The sequence below is a fragment of the Medicago truncatula genome, chromosome 2, assembly GCF_003473485.1.
Source record: "Medicago truncatula cultivar Jemalong A17 chromosome 2, MtrunA17r5.0-ANR, whole genome shotgun sequence".
Taxonomy (NCBI): Eukaryota; Viridiplantae; Streptophyta; class Magnoliopsida; order Fabales; family Fabaceae; genus Medicago; species Medicago truncatula.
This window is the reverse complement of record NC_053043.1, coordinates 31,228,832-31,247,835: the sequence shown is the minus strand read 5'-3', so window position 1 is coordinate 31,247,835 and position 19,004 is coordinate 31,228,832. Positions and strand designations below refer to the sequence as shown.

The 19,004-nt window shown below is 33.2% G+C and overlaps 1 protein-coding gene and 1 pseudogene across 2 annotated transcripts; one reads left to right on the top strand and one right to left on the bottom strand.

The window, feature by feature from the left end:
* Positions 1-1,075: 1,075 nt before the first annotated feature.
* Positions 1,076-8,875, bottom strand: LOC11419557 (cleavage stimulation factor subunit 50). The gene is made up of 14 exons (XM_003595708.4): positions 8,717-8,875; positions 8,567-8,650; positions 8,068-8,180; positions 7,327-7,399; positions 7,113-7,196; positions 6,947-7,033; positions 5,841-5,911; positions 5,653-5,704; positions 5,504-5,561; positions 4,851-4,951; positions 4,598-4,752; positions 2,731-2,839; positions 2,251-2,307; positions 1,076-2,168 (listed from the first exon to the last, which is right to left on the bottom strand). The coding sequence occupies exons 1-14, from the start codon at positions 8,822-8,824 to the stop codon at positions 2,016-2,018; spliced, it is 1,305 nt and encodes a 434-aa protein (XP_003595756.2). The 5' UTR covers positions 8,825-8,875; the 3' UTR covers positions 1,076-2,015.
* A 4,945-nt stretch (positions 8,876-13,820) lies between these two features.
* LOC25488437 (protein COBRA-like) lies at positions 13,821-17,628 on the top strand (annotated as a pseudogene). Its single transcript, XR_003009517.2, has 6 exons — positions 13,821-14,066; positions 14,199-14,278; positions 15,195-15,651; positions 16,265-16,421; positions 16,701-16,978; positions 17,098-17,628. The product of XR_003009517.2 is annotated as a protein COBRA-like (transcript).
* Positions 17,629-19,004: the final 1,376 nt, after the last annotated feature.

Below are 19,004 nucleotides of genomic sequence, written 5' to 3'. Positions count from 1 at the left end.
TCGAAATATTCAGCGAAGCAATCCTAATCCATGTTGTAGCTTCCCATATCTTTAGAGTCATTCCCCAACCAGTATAATCAAACATCCACAACAAGCTTTACTATTTCAAAACAACTAATTAACACTAAAAACTAATTAAAACTATAAAATCCTAAATAGGCACCGATTAGATGTCTTAGGTAATGAAATCACTCAATTTCTTGTTCATTATAGGAGTTAAGTGCAACATGATAACCAACAATTTTGCCGGTTATCAAGAAGATTCTTGTTCGACAACATTTATTAATTCTCGTTTGGATTATTAGAACCATGTTGTCTTGTTCCATCACTTCTCATTTCAAATCTCGAAAATGCTTTGATCTTTTTTCGAAGCTTTCAGCTGAACGAGCATTAACGGTGTCACCGTTAATATGAATGATGAAACGTTTCCACGATGTTGGGTCAGAAGTTTTTTTGAAAAAAGTGATTAAATAGTAAACGATTTAGCAAATGAGATGATAAAAAAAAAAAAAAAAATTGAAATTGAAGTTGACTCACGAAAAGACATTCTCTCGTGGTTTATAACTTTATATGTTTTTGTTGTTACTTTTCTTTTAGTAGGTCGTGATACTCTTACATATCACTATATATTTTTTTATTTTTTTTTATACTATTGTCAAAGAATCACACTTCAGAAACAAAAATTAAAAGAATCACACCTCAGAAATACTGGGATACACTTAATTAAAATTTAATAATACAGAAATTGCCATAAAAAAAAATTGGAAATTTTTTGGTGTGACTATAGCGACACCAAGTTGCATGCAGATCCGCCTATGATTGTCAATCTCTACCATTAAAATACAACAACCACTTTTCTTAAGTGAGAACACGGCTTCACAACAAATAAGCAACTAACATAAAATGTTGTCTTTATTTTACCTTCTATTTTCATACTGTGCCTTCACACAAAAGAAAGAAAGAAGAAAATTACGTAAAATGTTGACTTTTTAACCTGTCTTTATTTTACCACGCATAGAGTTATTAGTTAACAACGCAATGCAAAATAGAAGTACAGAAGAGAATAGTTAAAATATCTTCTTAAGCTATAATTAATTACTCTAAGTTGGTCCAAACAGGACTGAAACAAACAGTTGTTACTTTATGCAGTAAATGCATTTACTGATTTTGCAGGGTAACATAGTACACATCAAACTGGGTGATAGAGATTTTCTGAATTAAATTTTATTCATTGATCTCGTTAATTAACACACTCCAATGTGCTAGGGTCATATCCTCTAACACTTTTTGAACGCTCTAACACGCTTTTTTGAAACACTCCAATTATAGTTATCCACATCATCTCCTCTTTCTGATTGCTTTACCCTTAACCGGTTGTACCAAGTTGCCAAAGTTAAAAAATAAAAATAAAAACTGGGACTATTTTTCTCTGTCTTTCTCCCTGACTTTCTTGTTGTTCATCCTCTTTAGAATCAGCAAATCGTGATACTTTGAATTCAAATCAACATTATAACTAAATTTATGAGACTCAAAAGAAGATCCAGAGGATGCTGACTCTGACGCACATCAATATGAGGTTCTGGAAACGGTGTGCGCTCTGAGTACACACTCGACACATCAGAAAATTCATTGTGCCAACTACGAATGATTTAATGCAAAAATTGATAATGAAATTTGTCTGCAAAATTGAACGATTTGATTACGGTGAAAATGCGGAAAGGAATTGAAAGGAACGGAAATTGAATTGAAATAATTGATTGTAAGTTTGTCCCTTCCTCGCCTTATTTGCATCAAACAAACAACACCAACTCTCTTCCTCTTCTAACCAACTCAACTCAAGAGCCTCATGTTTTAATTCAAAGACGGAGAAAAACAAAAAGAGCACCAGTTTTTCATTTTTTAACTTTAGCAACTTGGTACAACCGGCTAAGGTTATAGCATTTAAAAAGAGGAGATGATGTGGCTAATTATCATTGTAGTTTGTTAGAGGGTGTGACCCTAGCATTTCTCATAAATTAAACCTCCTTCCAGAATCGAATTGATCTATCAGTTCCACATGAAATAAAAGCAGACTCTACAGGGGAGTGGTCAAGCCAGCGCGGTGCACCAACATGATTAGAAGGCCATTTCGCTACTATTTCTGTTGTCATCGCATCCCAGATAATGACCTGCAAAGTACACGAGTTAACTCATACAAAATCAATTTTATAAATCGAACAGGACCAAACAGTAGTAGACAGCGGAACAAACCTCGTTGTTCAGTTCATCTATGGAGAGAATAAATTCTTCTGTTGCATTGAAAATAGCCTGCATGGAGAGTACACAGAATGGTAACTATAAGAACATTGATGGAAATGTTATCTGAATTTAGGCTAGGTGATTGTAGTTCTCTGTAAGATGTGATAACTAGTTCCAAATTGTATCTGAAAACTTATGCATAATGTATGGGTATGAGCAGTCTTGAAATTTTTTGCTAAGGCTTTTTATTTCCAATGATATTGACAAACATTAATTGCTTGTTGTGATTGTATAAAGTTCCGAGAAAACAAATTATAAAACTGATGGTAGGTCAAATTAACCAAGTAAAAATAACAAGCACAAACATCTCTCTCATTGCAAGTTTAAATTATGCATCTGCATCACTACTCACTAACACCAAAAGGTTGGCTTATGAGTATATGACTTGACCAGATCAAAAGAATACCAAATAGTAAAAGTATATCAGTGTACCTGACATCTCAGTTGTGTGTGTATGGCGCCGAGATATTGTTTGACTAATCTGCCTGAGCCAACCTCCCAAAGCTTTATGGTAGAATCCTTCCCACAGGAGAGGACAAACCTAGAAAACCAACAGTTATATTGATGCATCAATCTAGGCTTATCCGGTGATTTCAAAGTGAAATAAGTTGGTCAACCAGCATTGGCAGCAATGTCCATTACATCAAAAAAGAAGCATTTAACTAGTACGGAATCAAATAAATTTTCCTTTTTTTTTAATGGTGGGAGAGGAAGGGTTGATGATTTTGCTAAGCTAAATTCAAAAGCTACATTGATCAAATAAAACACAAGATCTAAATTTGTACTTCTAGTGATTAGTAAACACAATGTTCACGGAAAATTGTTAAAGGCTCTGGCGCGCGAGTCAATCCAACTCACCACAATAGGGTGGGTTGCCAAAAAAGAAGCTCCCTCTTTCACAGGTTAATCAGACCGGGTTTCTTAATCCATGGATTGGTCCTGGTTAGATCTCGATTGCGTCGGGTTAACCTGCTTTATTTAGGAAACATTTCCATAAAAAATAAAAACAGCCATGCAAACCCTGCTTTCAATCCTCAGACTCTTAACACAAGTTAAACCACTCCCTCCTAATCTTGTATTCAAACGGCCATCCCTTGTAGCATCACCAGTAACCGTCAACTTGCCAGCCAATGGAATACCCTCTCCCCGTCACCAGCCATCTGCCATCGTTGGCCGTCAACCCTCTCTCTGTTTGGTGTCCTCACCAACAAAGTATCAAACTGGTATGCCCATGACTGCACTTCCATAGCCGTAATTCCAGCTAAGAGCTTCCACAAACAGAACAATCTACCCTAAATCCACCAATCACATGATGCCTTTGCTTCACTTGGTTTCCACAAACAACCTTTATCTTCACTTCTACTTTAGAAAATGGACCACAAAGAACTATGCAATCGCCTGTCAAAATCTATTTTCTATTTCGAGGAGATGAATCAAGCATTCGGTATTTCTTTGCGAGAGGGAGTGGAATTGTACGGTGGGATTGGGATCATCCAAGCATATGGAAACATTGTTTGATGATTTAATTGGTTTTAATTTGATTTGACATATGGAAATAGAGAGATTTAATCAACATAGAATTAATAGACTTCTTCAACTAGGAGCATATGATTATTCTTAGTATAGATGACAAAACATTTTGTCTATACCTTTTTCTATTTTTTGTTGGGCTACATTTGTTTTTGGAAATTTAGTGTGCCAACCCAGCAACCGGGAGTGAGTCGTGCCAGATTGCATTTATTCTGGCTCACTAAAAAATCGAGTCACTTCTAAGCCAAACCGGGTGAGCCAGGTGTCCTCACGTTCACACCTCTACTTTAAAGTCATTCTTTCTTTCTGAAGTGGTTTAAAAGACATCAGCAGTTCAATGAAAATTCAAGAGAGTTATGTTTATCCAAAAAAAAAAAAAGTGAGTGATGTTCGTACAATGACTTAGAATGTGAGTTAAAGTACTCTTTGTACTCTATATTGATAAATTTTGCTTATAAAACAGTGAGTGGTGAAATTTACATTGGTTAATTAATGATGGGTAAAAATATTTTGGGTCAAGTTGAGATGCTAAGTCCACTGTTGTGGTCTGTCATTTAAGCCCATAGACAGAGATCTCCTCTCTTTCTGGGCTCTCCCTCATCACCTAACACATTTTTCTCTGATAATATGTCAAAATCTATGCCTGAAGACAATCCGTAACTCATAACTATCCACTGTCTGACATAACTCATGATGCAGCTGGTAGTGGCACAAATAATATTCTCATGGTCATTTACTGTGTCAATATTCGTTCCAAAATGTATCGTACCTTTGATCGCTTGTAAAAACTGCACTAGTAGCCTCTGCTGTTCCATGTGCTGCAGTTATTGAGCGCACACAATTGGCAGTGATGCCATCCCACAACCGAATCGCACCATCTTTCGATGCTGTAACATACATGGAACCTGAACAAGAATATCTAACCTACAAATCAGACAAGGAAATGATTGGCATCACGGAAGCACCGATAAAAGTAAAATAGAGGTGACTGATAATTTGGGAACGGGAGAGAATTGACATGCCTGGTTGATGGCTCCATTAGGGTTAGCATCTGGGATATTTGCTGACAGATAGCACTGAAAGGTATTTATATCATACAAATGTGGAATTGCATGATCAGTGCCTGTTGGAAAATGATATTTTATCATCTTTGATGTTTTGAGTAAATCAACAAGGAAAGCAAAGATACTGATTAGAAGGTAATCAAGAAATAATGACGGGCTCTCCACCTTTATATTCATATTATTAATATGAATTAGTCACCTAATGGCACTGCATATCACAATGCCTATAAAGAGAAAATCATTCAAATTGTCAACTTATTACCTAAACTCAGAAATAACAGTGAGTTCACCGAAATATAAACCTGAAAGTATTGACTGAGCTATTGTCTATTACGCTCAAAGAAAGTGTTGACACAAACCAGAAGTAGTTCACTGGAATATATGACTTCCTAAGTTCAGTTTCATACAGATAATACTAAAGGGTGGACATGACATGAGACAATGAATATAGCTCGACAACAACTATATTGGAACAGGATGTTTGTGATTTGAAAATTTGCATACTATTAAAAAACACAATAACACATAAATGGAGACTGACTTGATTTTTGTAAAATAGAAAGACATTATTAGCATACTATTATGCAGAAAGATGGGATAAAAATAAATACCTGCTAACAGAAAGTCTCCTGAGGGGTGAAAAGATACAGAGCGAACATTGTGCGTGTCCTGCAAGACAAATTCCACACAAATAAAAGATTATGCTTAAGTCTTATTATTGCTCACTCATTGCTAGTATATAAGTGTAGCATAGCACTACCTGGATAACCCTGTATGACCTCTTGGCGTTGGTTTTTGAAATATCAAAAAACCTAAATGATATTAGACAAACATGTCAAATTCTAAGAGCATTTCCAAATATAAAGCACAGAAACAAGAAAAAAGAATAAAGATGAGATGTGCATATTACAGAAAATAATTAAAAAGTTATACTACAAGTGATCATACTTTATTGTCTGATCTTTGGCTCCAGAAACCAGGATAGTACCTTGCGGATTAAAATCCAGATCATTTACTGGCTGCAGTTTTGTTATATAAAAGAAAAGTCAGATATACAAGGAAAGTTTCTCAGCATCATTTTATAAGCTTTATATTTCACTACAGCATAGGAATTGGCACATTGATAAAGCAAATGCAATACAGGTAAAAAAAAACTCCACTACAGCATAGACACATAAAATTTGACACATTAATATCTGTAAAATTATCATACATGTATAACATAAAAATTATCATACATGAAAAAAAAAAAAAAAATTAATCTCTGAATCACAAGTTGATGTATATAAATATTTTTAAACGTATTTATTTTCTAGGTTCATGTGTACAATTATATTTTTTATTGTTTGTGTATTGATAATAGTTACTACTACTATTCTTTACTAGATTTTTTTAAAAAAAAAAAGCAAGTACGCAAAGGCCCAATGTCTTATAAGCTGTTCATTCAAAATAAAATGCTCTATAAGCTGTTTTTGTGTACGTTGGGCCTTAAGGGCCCAGACTTTGTCTCCAACCTTGACCTAGACCTAATCTAAAGGGAGAGTTGACTGCCGCCCTGCACAAACCAGCAGCAAGGAATGAAAGAGGAGATTTTGTGCAGCAGGTATGATGGGATGGGGAGGACTGCGTCGCATGTTAAGTGTTTCTTTTTTGCAAATCGAAGTTCGAAGGTGGGAGCACGAATTAAGGAAACCAGGTTTCTTACGAGCCTACAATCCGGCTCTCATTCATGACTATACTGCTGACCAGCATAAACTGAAATTGATGCTCCTTTTTTCAGCTTTTTCAACTAAAAGTCTCCCTACCCAATAACCACAAAATGGACAACACTGTCAGATTTTAAATGAATGCTTAACCATATTAACATTTTCGAACTCAAACAAATCATTTGGCACCTTAGATATTAGACTGCTATCATCCTAAGTCATCGACTCATCGTCAATAATAAGCGAAGAGGACAATTATTAGTTATAATCACAGAAATATCAAAATATGCATAAAAGAAACAGTTTCACATAATAAATTCAACAGAACTTGGAAAAGTGCAAGTATACCTGTATATGGTCATAATATGTTTTTACTACAGACCGCACAGGACCATCCTTTGCATCTGGGAGCAACATCTGCTTGATCTTTGAAACCTGCCAAATAAATTGAAGCATAAGTTTGAAAGTTGTGTCAAGAAAGAGCAATACATTTAGTCTAAATAATAAGCAGCACCTCAAATAGTTTTATTGATGTATCTGCACTTCCAGTGGCAACAAATCTTCCATCAGGACTAAACCTAGCACACCTGGCAACATTCTAGAAATTAAGCCAATCAGTCCAAAAATCAATTAATAAAAAAGGCATCTGCTCAATGGTAGGGGTTGTTGTATGGTATTTTGGAATTATAATGCAGGATATGTTGAAGCTATTAAAGCATATTACATACCTTGTGTTCTGAAAGGTGTCGTGTTTCATGCTTTGGGAAACTTTTTGACGAACCTTTTATATCTGACAAAGAGCTGTTACACCAAAACACAATTTTCAATGGTTGTTTCCCTATCTTATTTGCTATATGAAAATGAAGGAACTTAAAAGCATTATTTATAATTAGCATGAGACCAAAATAAAAGATAACAAATTGTGCTAGATATAATGAATATGAAATATCAATTTAGAAAGCTTTGATAATCAAAAGATGGGTTCAAATATGTAGTCCTGCTTTCTACAACCAAAAATTAAAAGCAGGTAAATGAAATACACCAACAAGTAAAACCTACATATAATATCCAATGGTTTATATGTGAACCTACAAACATGCATGCTAACCTTTTACTTGATTCATTTCCAATTAAAGGAAATGTAGTTAGCCTTGGTTAAACTCTTGCATAGCTGAAAATAGACAAGTGTTGACTGTTTTTTCCTTACAAGTTTTAGTAAATATAAAGAACAAAAAAATACTGAGCTAAACTAAAAGTCATAATTCTCCACAATAGCTATGGAACAAAATGTTATTCGATGCCAAAAAAATCTGTAACATTAATGAAACACCATAACTGACAATGAAACGAGCAACAAGTAACAACATAATATCAAGCATCTCTCTGAACAGTAAATTAAACACTGTTCCATTGACTTCAAATGCAAAAGAAAAGCAGCCAAAACAGGAGAATGAGTGTAAAAAAATTGCCTGAAATCAATGGTTGTTGCACCGGGACGAGGCAAGGGCAATGATGCACCCAAATCTTGAAAAGGAGAAGATGAAATCCCTCTTGGCAAGTCATCCTTTTCCGCTGCAAGACCCTGTTATTTCTTTAGAACAAAATCCTTCCTCACGGTCGCATTAAAGGGAAAGTTTAGATTACACAAAAGAAAGGAGTAAACTCCCAACTTCATTTTTTTTTTATAAATTTCACCACAAGACTCATTAGTCTTCAAGAATGCAAAAACCGCAAATATGATACGTTACTAGTCTTTCTTACGAGTAGGGACTAAGCCATCCAATGTATAGTGACAATGCCCAATATGGTACAACACGGATACGAGGATACGAGAAAAATTCTAAATTCATGATATGATACGACTTGGATACATTAACAAATGCCTAAAGAAAAGCTTATATAGATGTGAAATAGTTGTAAGGAAAAAGACATAAGTATTCAGCAAAATGTTTCATGTTTTGTGTGTACCTTAGAAAGCAATTGAAGAAGCTTGTTGGGCGGAGCTTGTACATTGAATGGTGTCATGGTCGCTGAAGCAACAGCAGTTGCAGCCTGAAATGAAAAAACAATAAATCAATTGGTAGAATAATAAATTGAGGAAAAGATGTAACAACTAACCTGAGTGAGATTGTTGTGACGAAGATGAGCGACGATAAGAGAATTGAGGTGTCTATACAGTTTCCCATCTTCAACTGTCTGCTCCGACCTACTACTACTGTTTTCCATTTTTGTTTCCTTTTGTCTACAGTAGTTTTAGAGTGTCAAGGACCAAATTTGTCCTTAAAATTACACCACATGTTGAATATAATACATGTTTCTTTTTTTTTTTTTTTGGCTTAAATGCATTTTTCACCCATATATTTTAAAAAGTTACGATTTTGACCCTTTAAAAAAAGGATATGTTGACCCCCTAACTTTTAGCCCTATTTTGATTAGCTGATTTTATGCCAATTTCTCAGTCTCTGATGGTGTAAGCTGGCATGGGGATAGAAGGATGCTGATAAGTGGAGTCCAAACTGACATGATAAGTGGAGTCCAAACTGATACTCCCTCCGTTTCTAAATATAAGCAAATTTTACTTTTTAGGTTCATTTAATTAATGATGTATGTGGTTTATAATATGGATCACATACATCATTAATTGAATGAACCTAAAAAGCAAAATTTGTTTATATTTAGAAACGGAGGGAGTAAGTGGATCCTTCTTTAAGGGGGCCAAAAGTTACACCATGCCAGTTTGGACTTCACTTATCAGCATCCTTCTATCCCCATGTCAGTTTACACCATCAGAGACTGAGAAATTGTCATGATCTCCATCAAAATCTGCTAATCAAAAGGGGGCAAAAGGTTAAGGGGTCAAAATATCCATTTTTTTAAGGGGTCAAGATTACAACTTTTTAAAACATAGAGGGTGAAAAGTGCATTTAAACCTTTTTATTTTAAAGGTGAACTAGTGATTTGGCTGGGATTCGAACATATGCTATTGTGTGGGCACATATAATGTAATACTAAGCTAGTTTACGGGCAGATGCACATATGCTATTGTGTGGGCACATGCCTAAATTTCTTTTTTGACAAATTTTGTGAAATGTTACATTTACACTCATTTATCCAATAAAAATATTAGAAGCTTATCACATAGTACAGAGAACATAACACACAATTTCAAATTTTCAATCAAATATTTGGTTATGCCTCCCATGTAGTTGGCTCACATCCATAATATTCCCTTCGAGACTATTTTATAAGACACAAATTAATCAATAAAAGTTGATATATTTAATTTGATATAACAAATATTTATCTGTTATAAAAAAGACCGGAGAGAGTGGTGTTGATTAAAGTAAAATTTCATTAAAAGAAACACAAACACTGCCATAAAAAAAATAAACTTCACTCACTTACTTGTAGTTTTCTCCTTTGTTGATCTTTTAAGGGTTAAACCTTCGATGGTAAACTTTAATTTTATATTTTCAATCATATACATTTGTAATTTATTTATTAATGTAATTAGAGTGGGGATATATTATTAGCTTGTTGAGCTTAAATTTATATTGATGGGGAAACTCAAGATACTCATTTCATCCGACATGCTAGAGAATTAGACTTTGCCGGAAAAAAATGTTGCAAACTGGTGTTGTTGTCCACAAGGGTATGAGCTCAGGTACGGATATTTTTTACAAACGCGGGTACGGGGAAGGGTATTATAGTACCCTACCCATTGGATACCCATTGTCATTCCTAACTCCAAGTGTTGATGTTCCTTACTTCTGGTTACAAGCTCCTTCTCAAATGACGAGGCGTACTTGCAAAAAGGAATCCATATGTCACAGTTAAATTGTGTGTAGCATCTGACAAATGAGTGATTAAGGGAGGCAGTTATATTCTGAGGAAGACCGCTTATTTATAAAGTGCTTTTGAAAGGATATGTTCCTGATTCTTGATATGTTCATCTTGAGTTTGTAATAGATTGATGCAATTTGTTATATGAAATTGAATTTAAGATTGAATGCAGCGTTTATCTTATTTGAATGTGGTCCATGATGTTAGGAACAGTGAAGCGCGTCGATGCTACTAGAATCATGATATAAACTTGAGTTAGTTTTTTGGGATGACTTCGGATACATATATTATTAAGAGAAATGCTAGCAACACACATTTTAACATACAATTTTCAACACACTCTCTTTGATGTGTTAAAATCCACATGGATCCCACCAAATCATGTAGGTTCCATATAAATTTGGTGGGTCTCATGTGAATTTTAATCAATCAAATAGAGTGTGTTGAAAAATGTGTGTTCCTAGCATTTTTAGGAGAAAATTGATTTGATAACAACACTCATTTTTCAACACTCTCTCAAACATTCACTCTTTTATCGGATGAAATCAATGTATGTCTCACTACAATTATAGACCCATAATGATTTAAAACCAATAACATAGTGAATATTATTCATAAAAAGAAAAACATAATGAATATTAGAGAGAATGTTCAAAATAGAGCGTTGCTAGCATAACTCTTTGATATTTTATTAATTTTGAGGAATGCTAGTGACACATTCTTTGATATTTTATTAATTTTTGAAGAATGTCAGTGACACACTCTCTAATAACATAATTTTTTAACTTTGCTAGCAACATAGTAATAATCAACCACGTGATCTATTTTTTTTAGGGTTAAATATGTTTTTGGTCCCTGTAAAATAGGGACCTTTTAAGTTTAATCCTTATTTAATTTTAATAGATTTTTTAGTCCCTACAAAAAAGAATTACTTCTAATTTTAGTCTCTATTACAACAAAGTTTGTTTAATTATGACAAGTTTAGAACACTATGAAAGGTTCATTTACTAAAATTTAATTTTTTTTAACATGAAACGAATTAAATATGAATTTTTTAAAACGGCAAAAATTAAAAGTAAAATTAACAAAATCTGGACGTAGAAATCAAATTTTGCGACAATTTTTCGCATAGGAACTTTTAGTAATGTTCTTAATACGTCTGTAAAAAATTGTTCAAAAACTCAAGAGTTTAAATATAAATTAAATAAATTTGAATTGAGGAGGGACTAATACTGAGTGTAGATTTTTTTTAAGGACTAAAAGAACCATTAAAATTAAGTAAGGATTAAACTTGAAAGACCTCTATTTTACAGGGACCAAAAACATATATTTTTTTTTTTATCCATTTACCTAATGACCGGTTGCACAAGTTGAGACAAAAAAAAGAACATTTTGAATATTTCAGGTCCTACTATTCACCTTTGGGTATCTTTTGCAACGTAAAATCGACCAATACCTTAGATTATGTGGAGCATCAAATACAATCACCATTTGCTTATTGTTGTTTACAAATAATCAACAATTATAAAACAACACTGTCAAAATTAGACGTGAATCGACAAGATTTTGCTTTTATTAATAATATTTTTCCAACATATAACCTAGAGTTTCTATGTGACTCTATCATGACCATAAATATGGTCATTGTTCTAAAATATTCTAATTGTTGAATTCCTAATTATAATCCTTTTATATAACTTCCGAGTTTCACAAACTTAGAAGCTAGGAATTCCTGCTTTAGCTGTACCGACGTTTTGGTCTCAAAACTGAGTTTTTTGAAAGCGCTTTTCATTCATCCAAACAAACTGAAATCTCTAAAAAACGTGGGTTGAAAAAGTAAAAGCCAATTTGGCCCTTGAAAACGTGTTCCCAAACACACACTGAGAAGTTTCACTCGGGGACGGTTTCAAAGCCCGGCGAGTCTGGCCCAAAACTTTTGCAATTTCTTATATAAACATTTATAAATTGGGTAATTTCTTTAAGTTTTTTGATTATTTGCTTGCAATTTTTTATACAAACCGCTATAAATATGTTGTAATTTTTTTTTATCCAAATTTTATAATATTCATGGCTCTACCATCGGTTTCACATCTGCAGAATTATACTACTTTAGACCTTGAGCAACTAATAGCACTTGTTATAAGACATTGTTTTTTTCTTTTTGGATCTAGATGAATAATAATTGTCATGCCTCATATTAGTGATTCATTTATCATATTTTTCTGTTCCTATAACGAATAAATTTAACTATAATAGTGTAGTCTATAGTTTAAAATTAAAATATGATGATACATAAATAAATATCTTAAAATAGAGCACCGACAGACAGAGGAAAGAGAGGTTTTCAAGTTTAGGCCCACTCACTCACACTCACATCTTTGTCTTTCTTAACCAACAGCTAGCTTTTACTCTGTCGGTATCATTTTTTCGTTCCCATAATGTCCTCAAATACTATGGAAATTACTCCATTTGTCAATTTACTAATTCAATCAAGGCTAATTAATCTACTCACCATTTGATTTGACCACACACGTCCACCTACTTTATTTAAAAATTTGAAATATTAAATTGTTATTAATCATTTCATTATATTTACAAATCAATATACATTATTGAAATTTCAATAATTAATACTCCTATACTTCAATAATATTTTTCTCAATAAGATTATTTTATTTTAATAAAAACTTCAATTATATTTGTTGTTTTTGAGAAATTAATTACACCTACTTCTCATTTTTATTTAAACAGCTTTTTGTACGGCTGAGAAGAGATATGTGCAAACTAATTGATATTTAAGGATATAACCCATTTCATAATTAAACTATGTGTCATTACATTTTTTTATGCTTAAAAAGTTAATATGAGCTAGGTTTTCGAACTCACTAGAGTCAATGCAGATCTCAAACCTCATCAATATCTAGAGTTGAATCTATAACTTTATAGATGAGTGAACTTCTTACCAATTAAGTCAATTGTCTATTACATATATTTTTTCGTTTGAGAAAGTTTGACACCATATTTATTTAACTTTATATCTAATTTATTTATTTGTATATCCGAAACTTACTAATTTTAAAAAGAATCATGCTAACGAATGTTTAAAAACTTTATACATTTTTTTGTCTTGTAAATACACGTCAAAAACATTTAAATGAAAGTAATATTTATACAATTTGACTGCTCAAACAATAAATATTTAAAACATTTGTTAAGAATTTCCTTTAAAAAATATATAAATAAAAATAAAAAATTATCCTATATTTGACAACAATAAAAAGGGTATTATTGATATTTGATGCTGAATGTCTGCTTGAGATCTTCCCAATCTTATTATATTTTATTTTAAATTTACAACTACATTATTTATAATAAAGACAGTGATTACATTGAACAACATAACATGATTACACTTTCACTTCATCACAAAACCAACACTCTTGCCCTCAAACTAGAGTGCTAAGGTTCTTTACACCTTTCTGGTGCAGATCTTAATCTTGACCTTCATTGGTAAATTTGCACCAAGAAATGAAGTCTATATTGTTATCTACCATTGGATCTCGTAGTGTCTTTGTGGTTTTACTATTTTTACTAATCTCTTGCTCTACATTATTCACTTCCACAGGTATTTTCTACTTCTTTCAAGTTCCAAGTTATCTTATTACTACTAGTTATATACTTCACTGAATCAATGAGTTCATATAAAAGTTAGTGAGTGAGTCTCTAATTTGTAAAAGTGATTGTTGTTGATTTACAGAAGCCTATGATCCGCTAGATCCAAATGGAAATATAACAATCAAATGGGATGTCATGGGCTGGAATCCAGATGGTTATATTGTAAGTCTTCATAACTTCCTTAATTGTGCATGGAAAAACATTAAACACTGTAGTTTGACTTGTGATTTGGATTCTTTTATGGAATGTTCATTATTGTCATACCTTTTTCAATCAGGAATTAAAACTTAGTTGGTTGTCTGATTTGGTTAACTGGTTTATTATTGGTGAGAGGTCTCCCAATTAATAAGCTATGGCCTAAAAATGAGTGTAATAGTGGGAGATATCTCTCACCAAACAAGCCGGTTTGTAGGGTTGAGTTAGGCTTGACCAAAAGTTTAAGATGGTGTCAGAGTCTATCCAAGATCCATTGGTTCACCTACCATCAGTTTACTCGAGTCATGCTCCAGATTTCTAGTTTTGGGCGTGACATTAGATGACTTGAGATTTGAAAAATCATTTGTGATTTGGAAACTCTTATGGAACCATTAAGAACTATATAAACTGTTGTTTGCAAAAATGTAAAACTAGACTTTTTTTAGCTTAATGGAATTTTTTCTATTGTACATACCTTTTTCAATCAGGACTTAAAAGTTTTGATTGGGTTAATTTGTTTATTATTGTTGAGAAGTTCCACATTGGATACAATACGACTTGAAAATGAGTTTATATTGGGACACACATCACACCTTAGAAGTTGGTTCAAGATCAGTTAAGTCATCTGCTAGCGAACGTCTAGTCTCAGGCATGTGGGGGAGAATTGGAAGAGATGTTATAAGTGGGAGAAATCCCTCACTTTACAAACCAATTTTATAGTTTTGAAAAATGGAAAGAGTTGTTTTCACCGTTTTCTACACTAACAAATTACGATTTCACAATTAAAAGCGAAAACAGAAAATAAAAAAAAATGTTTTCTCAAACCAAACATGCCCTAATGTTTCAAAAACATATTTTGATTGTTTTATCTTGTGTTGACCAGGCTATTGTTACAATGTACAACTTTCAACAATATCGCCATATTCAAGAACCAGGATGGACATTAGGTTGGACATGGGCGAAAAAGGAAGTAATTTGGAACATGATGGGAAGCCAAACAACAGAACAAGGAGATTGTTCAAAATTCAAAGCAGGAATTCCACATTGTTGTAAGAAGGATCCAACAGTAGTTGATTTGTTGCCTGGAACTCCTTATAATCAACAGATTGCAAATTGTTGCAAAGGCGGAATCTTGAATTCATGGGCTCAGGATCCAAGCAACGCAGTAAGCTCTTTTCAGATTAGTGTTGGTTCTGCTGGAACAACTAATAAAACTGTTAAATTGCCAAGAAATTTCACACTCAGAGCACCTGGTCCTGGTTATACTTGTGGTCCTGCGAAAATTGTTAGACCAACTCAATTTATTACCACTGACAAGAGGAGAGTCACACAAGCCTTGAGTAAGTTGCATATTGCATTAACTTAAGTGTTTTTTTTTCCCACATTTTCATCGTCTTTTCCTAAATTTCTCGATGAAGTTAACATCTATAAATAAGATATGTACACGGTAACCTTTGTTCCAACACTGGTTCAAAGTAAACAGATGCAAAAAACGCAAACGAAGAAGACACATATTTAATCAAAGTTCGGCCCATTGCACCTAGTTTCTGACTGCAATGTGGCTGCAGTACCTTTCTATTATATAAGCTTAGGGTTTACCGGTTACAACTTCTGTTTAGATGTTATAATACAGTTTACAAGATTACTCGGCTCGAGGAACTTGTCTATTTATCAGTAAACTATGAGTCATACCAACATCAATCATGATGGTTTACAAATTTGAATCCTTTTGAACTCTGGTCTCTAATTTTATTTTAGCCATAGAAGTTTATTATTTCCCATATTGTTTAGTTTCTTGTTATATTTCCAATTTTACTATGAACAATTATCTATGCATTGTATCTTTCAAAAAAAAAAAAATTATCTATGCATTGTAAATTATTCAGAAGAGTTATTAGTATTGAAACCAATCTTGAGGTTCTCTTTAACATGACATTGTATATTTTATGGCAGTGACATGGAATGTTACTTGCACTTATTCTCAATTCCTGGCTCAAAAGACACCAACTTGTTGTGTTTCACTTTCATCCTTCTACAATGACACAATAGTAGATTGCCCAACCTGCACCTGTGGCTGCCAAAACAAAACACAACCGGACAGTTGTGTAAAGTAAGCCTTAAAAATTTATCATTTTATAGATATCTCAAACTGTATTTTCCTTCATCTTGTACTAGTAGACTGTTTGGCAGAGCTTACGGAAATAGCTTATGAAATGTCCTTAAACTGTTTTCAGATTATTTCCATAAGCTCTTCAGGATAGTTTACGAAAATAACTTACATGAAAACAGTTTAACTTATTTTATCTTCAGTTAAAGAAACATCTCATAGTGGATTTTGTCATCATTTTCACAACTCATGATTTTTTTTCTTTCTGAATTCGTGTTACAGTCCAGACTCTCCACATTTATCTTCGGTTGTATCAGCATCAGGCAAACCTATAAACACGCCTCTAGTCCAATGTACAAGTCACATGTGTCCGATTCGAGTTCATTGGCATGTGAAACTTAACTATAAAGAGTACTGGAGGATCAAGGTCACAATCACAAATTTCAATTACAGAATGAACTACTCACAATGGAACCTTGTGGTGCAGCATCCCAATTTTGATAATCTTACTCAGCTTTTCAGCTTCAAGTACAAGTCATTAAATCCCTACGAGGGCTTAAGTAAGTTCCATTTTCTGTTTTAGTCCTTGAATATATATTTTTTGTTTCGATACCAAAAACATATTTAAACATTTTCATATATTCCAATTCTGATGTTATTTTGTGATGTTGTTTAACAGATGATACTGCTATGCTATGGGGAGTAAAATTCTACAATGATTTTCTTTCATCAGCTGGATCACTTGGTAATGTGCAATCAGAAATCTTATTTAGAAAAGACAAATCAACTTTCACATTTGATAAAGGATGGGCCTTTCCAAGAAGGATTTATTTCAATGGTGATAACTGTGTTATGCCTCCTCCAGATGCATACCCTTGGTCGCCAAACGCAACTTCAAAATTAGTTTTTTCTTTACTTAGTACAGTCATAGCCACTTTAGCTTCTTTATTCGTCTTATTATTGAATTGATCATAGAAAAAATTCATTCTGCATCATACAAGAGCTACCACTGAAGCAATAAAAAGAGATGCAGGTGGATGAATAGTCGCCACACGATTTTTTTCCTGTTATTTATTTTAAGGGTTGGTTTTTTTACCTTCATTTATGTAACATATTTTCTATCTTTTGTATTGTATACATATTTTTAAGTTACTTGCTTGGATGATTATTTTTTCCGATTAATGAATATCCTATTTATTTTTTGTGCTCAGATTAAGAATTAAATATTTTATTCCAATGATTATTCTTACTTAAGGGAGTGTGCATCTTAATGGATTCCCATCAAAATCAAACACACTCATAAGCTTCATAAACTGGCTTAATAATCTGTCCTAACTAAATGCACATCAACACGCGCCATACGTGGCCTGCTGCTCGACCTGTGAGTATGCTCAGGTACGATACTAGTAGTAACCAAAAGAAAAATGATGCAAAAATTACATAGGCTGTTATCATTATAACACTTGTTTGTTGCCTATGAGCAGAGTCAGGTAAGGAATAAGACTGGTTTGGATCACATGAAGTTCATTCATACAGTCGGCATATTTGTGGCCGTCTGATTAAGACTGTACAATTTAGATTTCAAGCTTCATATTTTGAAATTTGGACTGTTCAATGTGAATCGGACGACCACAAATGTATCAACTTCATAAAATCCAAATCCATATTATAGACGTCAAAATTAAATACTAACTTCCGTTAGTAATTCACGTAAACTAAAAACGTTGTCTCTAATTCAAAGAACTTACTTATGGATTCATAGGAAGGAATGGCATGTAATTAAAGCTATAAACTTGGGAAACATTGTTGAGATTCGGGTGTTGCACAACAAGACGCCACTGTGTGTAGTTCATTCTATATTCGAAGTTGAAGATGGTAATCTTGACACGCCAATAACCCTTATAGTTGTATTTTATATGCCGATGCACACCAAAATGACAAAGGTGGGGTGTGCATTTTAACAATGGTTTTCCTTCAACTTTTTTCAGGATCTCTGAATCCTTACTGCATTTCCATAATTAGAAATCAAAACTAGCATTGATATTTCCAAATAATGTTGCAAGGTAAAGTTATAGAGGTTTTTGCAATTGTTACTGCGGTTTTATTTGTTTGCGTTTTGCCACAATATCAAGGTTCGCGACACAACAACAACTAGGACTGCTACTACAATTTAGAACCACAGTTAAGAATAATAATCATGTTTTTTTAGGGAATGTTATATACTTTTGATACGCTAGAAATGGAAATGTATTTTTAAATAATCAACGATTGAGAGCAATTATCAGATTCGTTTCCGAGATTTTGGTGGCTTAAAGCAAACCTACAATTTGGGTCCTACATAATGAGTATATAAAAAAATTAAATTTCCAAAGTGTGAAAATAATTTGCTTGATGATGATTGTTTTTACTACATTAAGAAATCATCTATAAAACAAGTCAAATGCCACTAATAACTGTTTACATCAACATGTTATATTATTTCTTAAAAAAAAAAAAAAATCAATATGTTACATCATATATTTCTCAATACATAAAATCATTAGACCGCATTTGTTTTGACATAAAGGTTTGGGGATGGTGGAAGGC

Bases quoted from the DNA above. Each gene is read 5' to 3' on its own strand.
- LOC11419557 (XM_003595708.4), bottom strand. From the start codon at position 8,824: ATGGAAAACAGTAGTAGTAGGTCGGAGCAGACAGTTGAAGATGGGAAA. The intron at 5,562-5,652 runs GTAGTGCTATGC...TTTGTCTTGCAG, and splicing joins GGTCATACAGGGTTATCCAG to GACACGCACAATGTTCGCTC. The intron at 2,308-2,730 runs GTACACTGATAT...CTCTCCATGCAG, and splicing joins ACACACAACTGAGATGTCAG to GCTATTTTCAATGCAACAGA.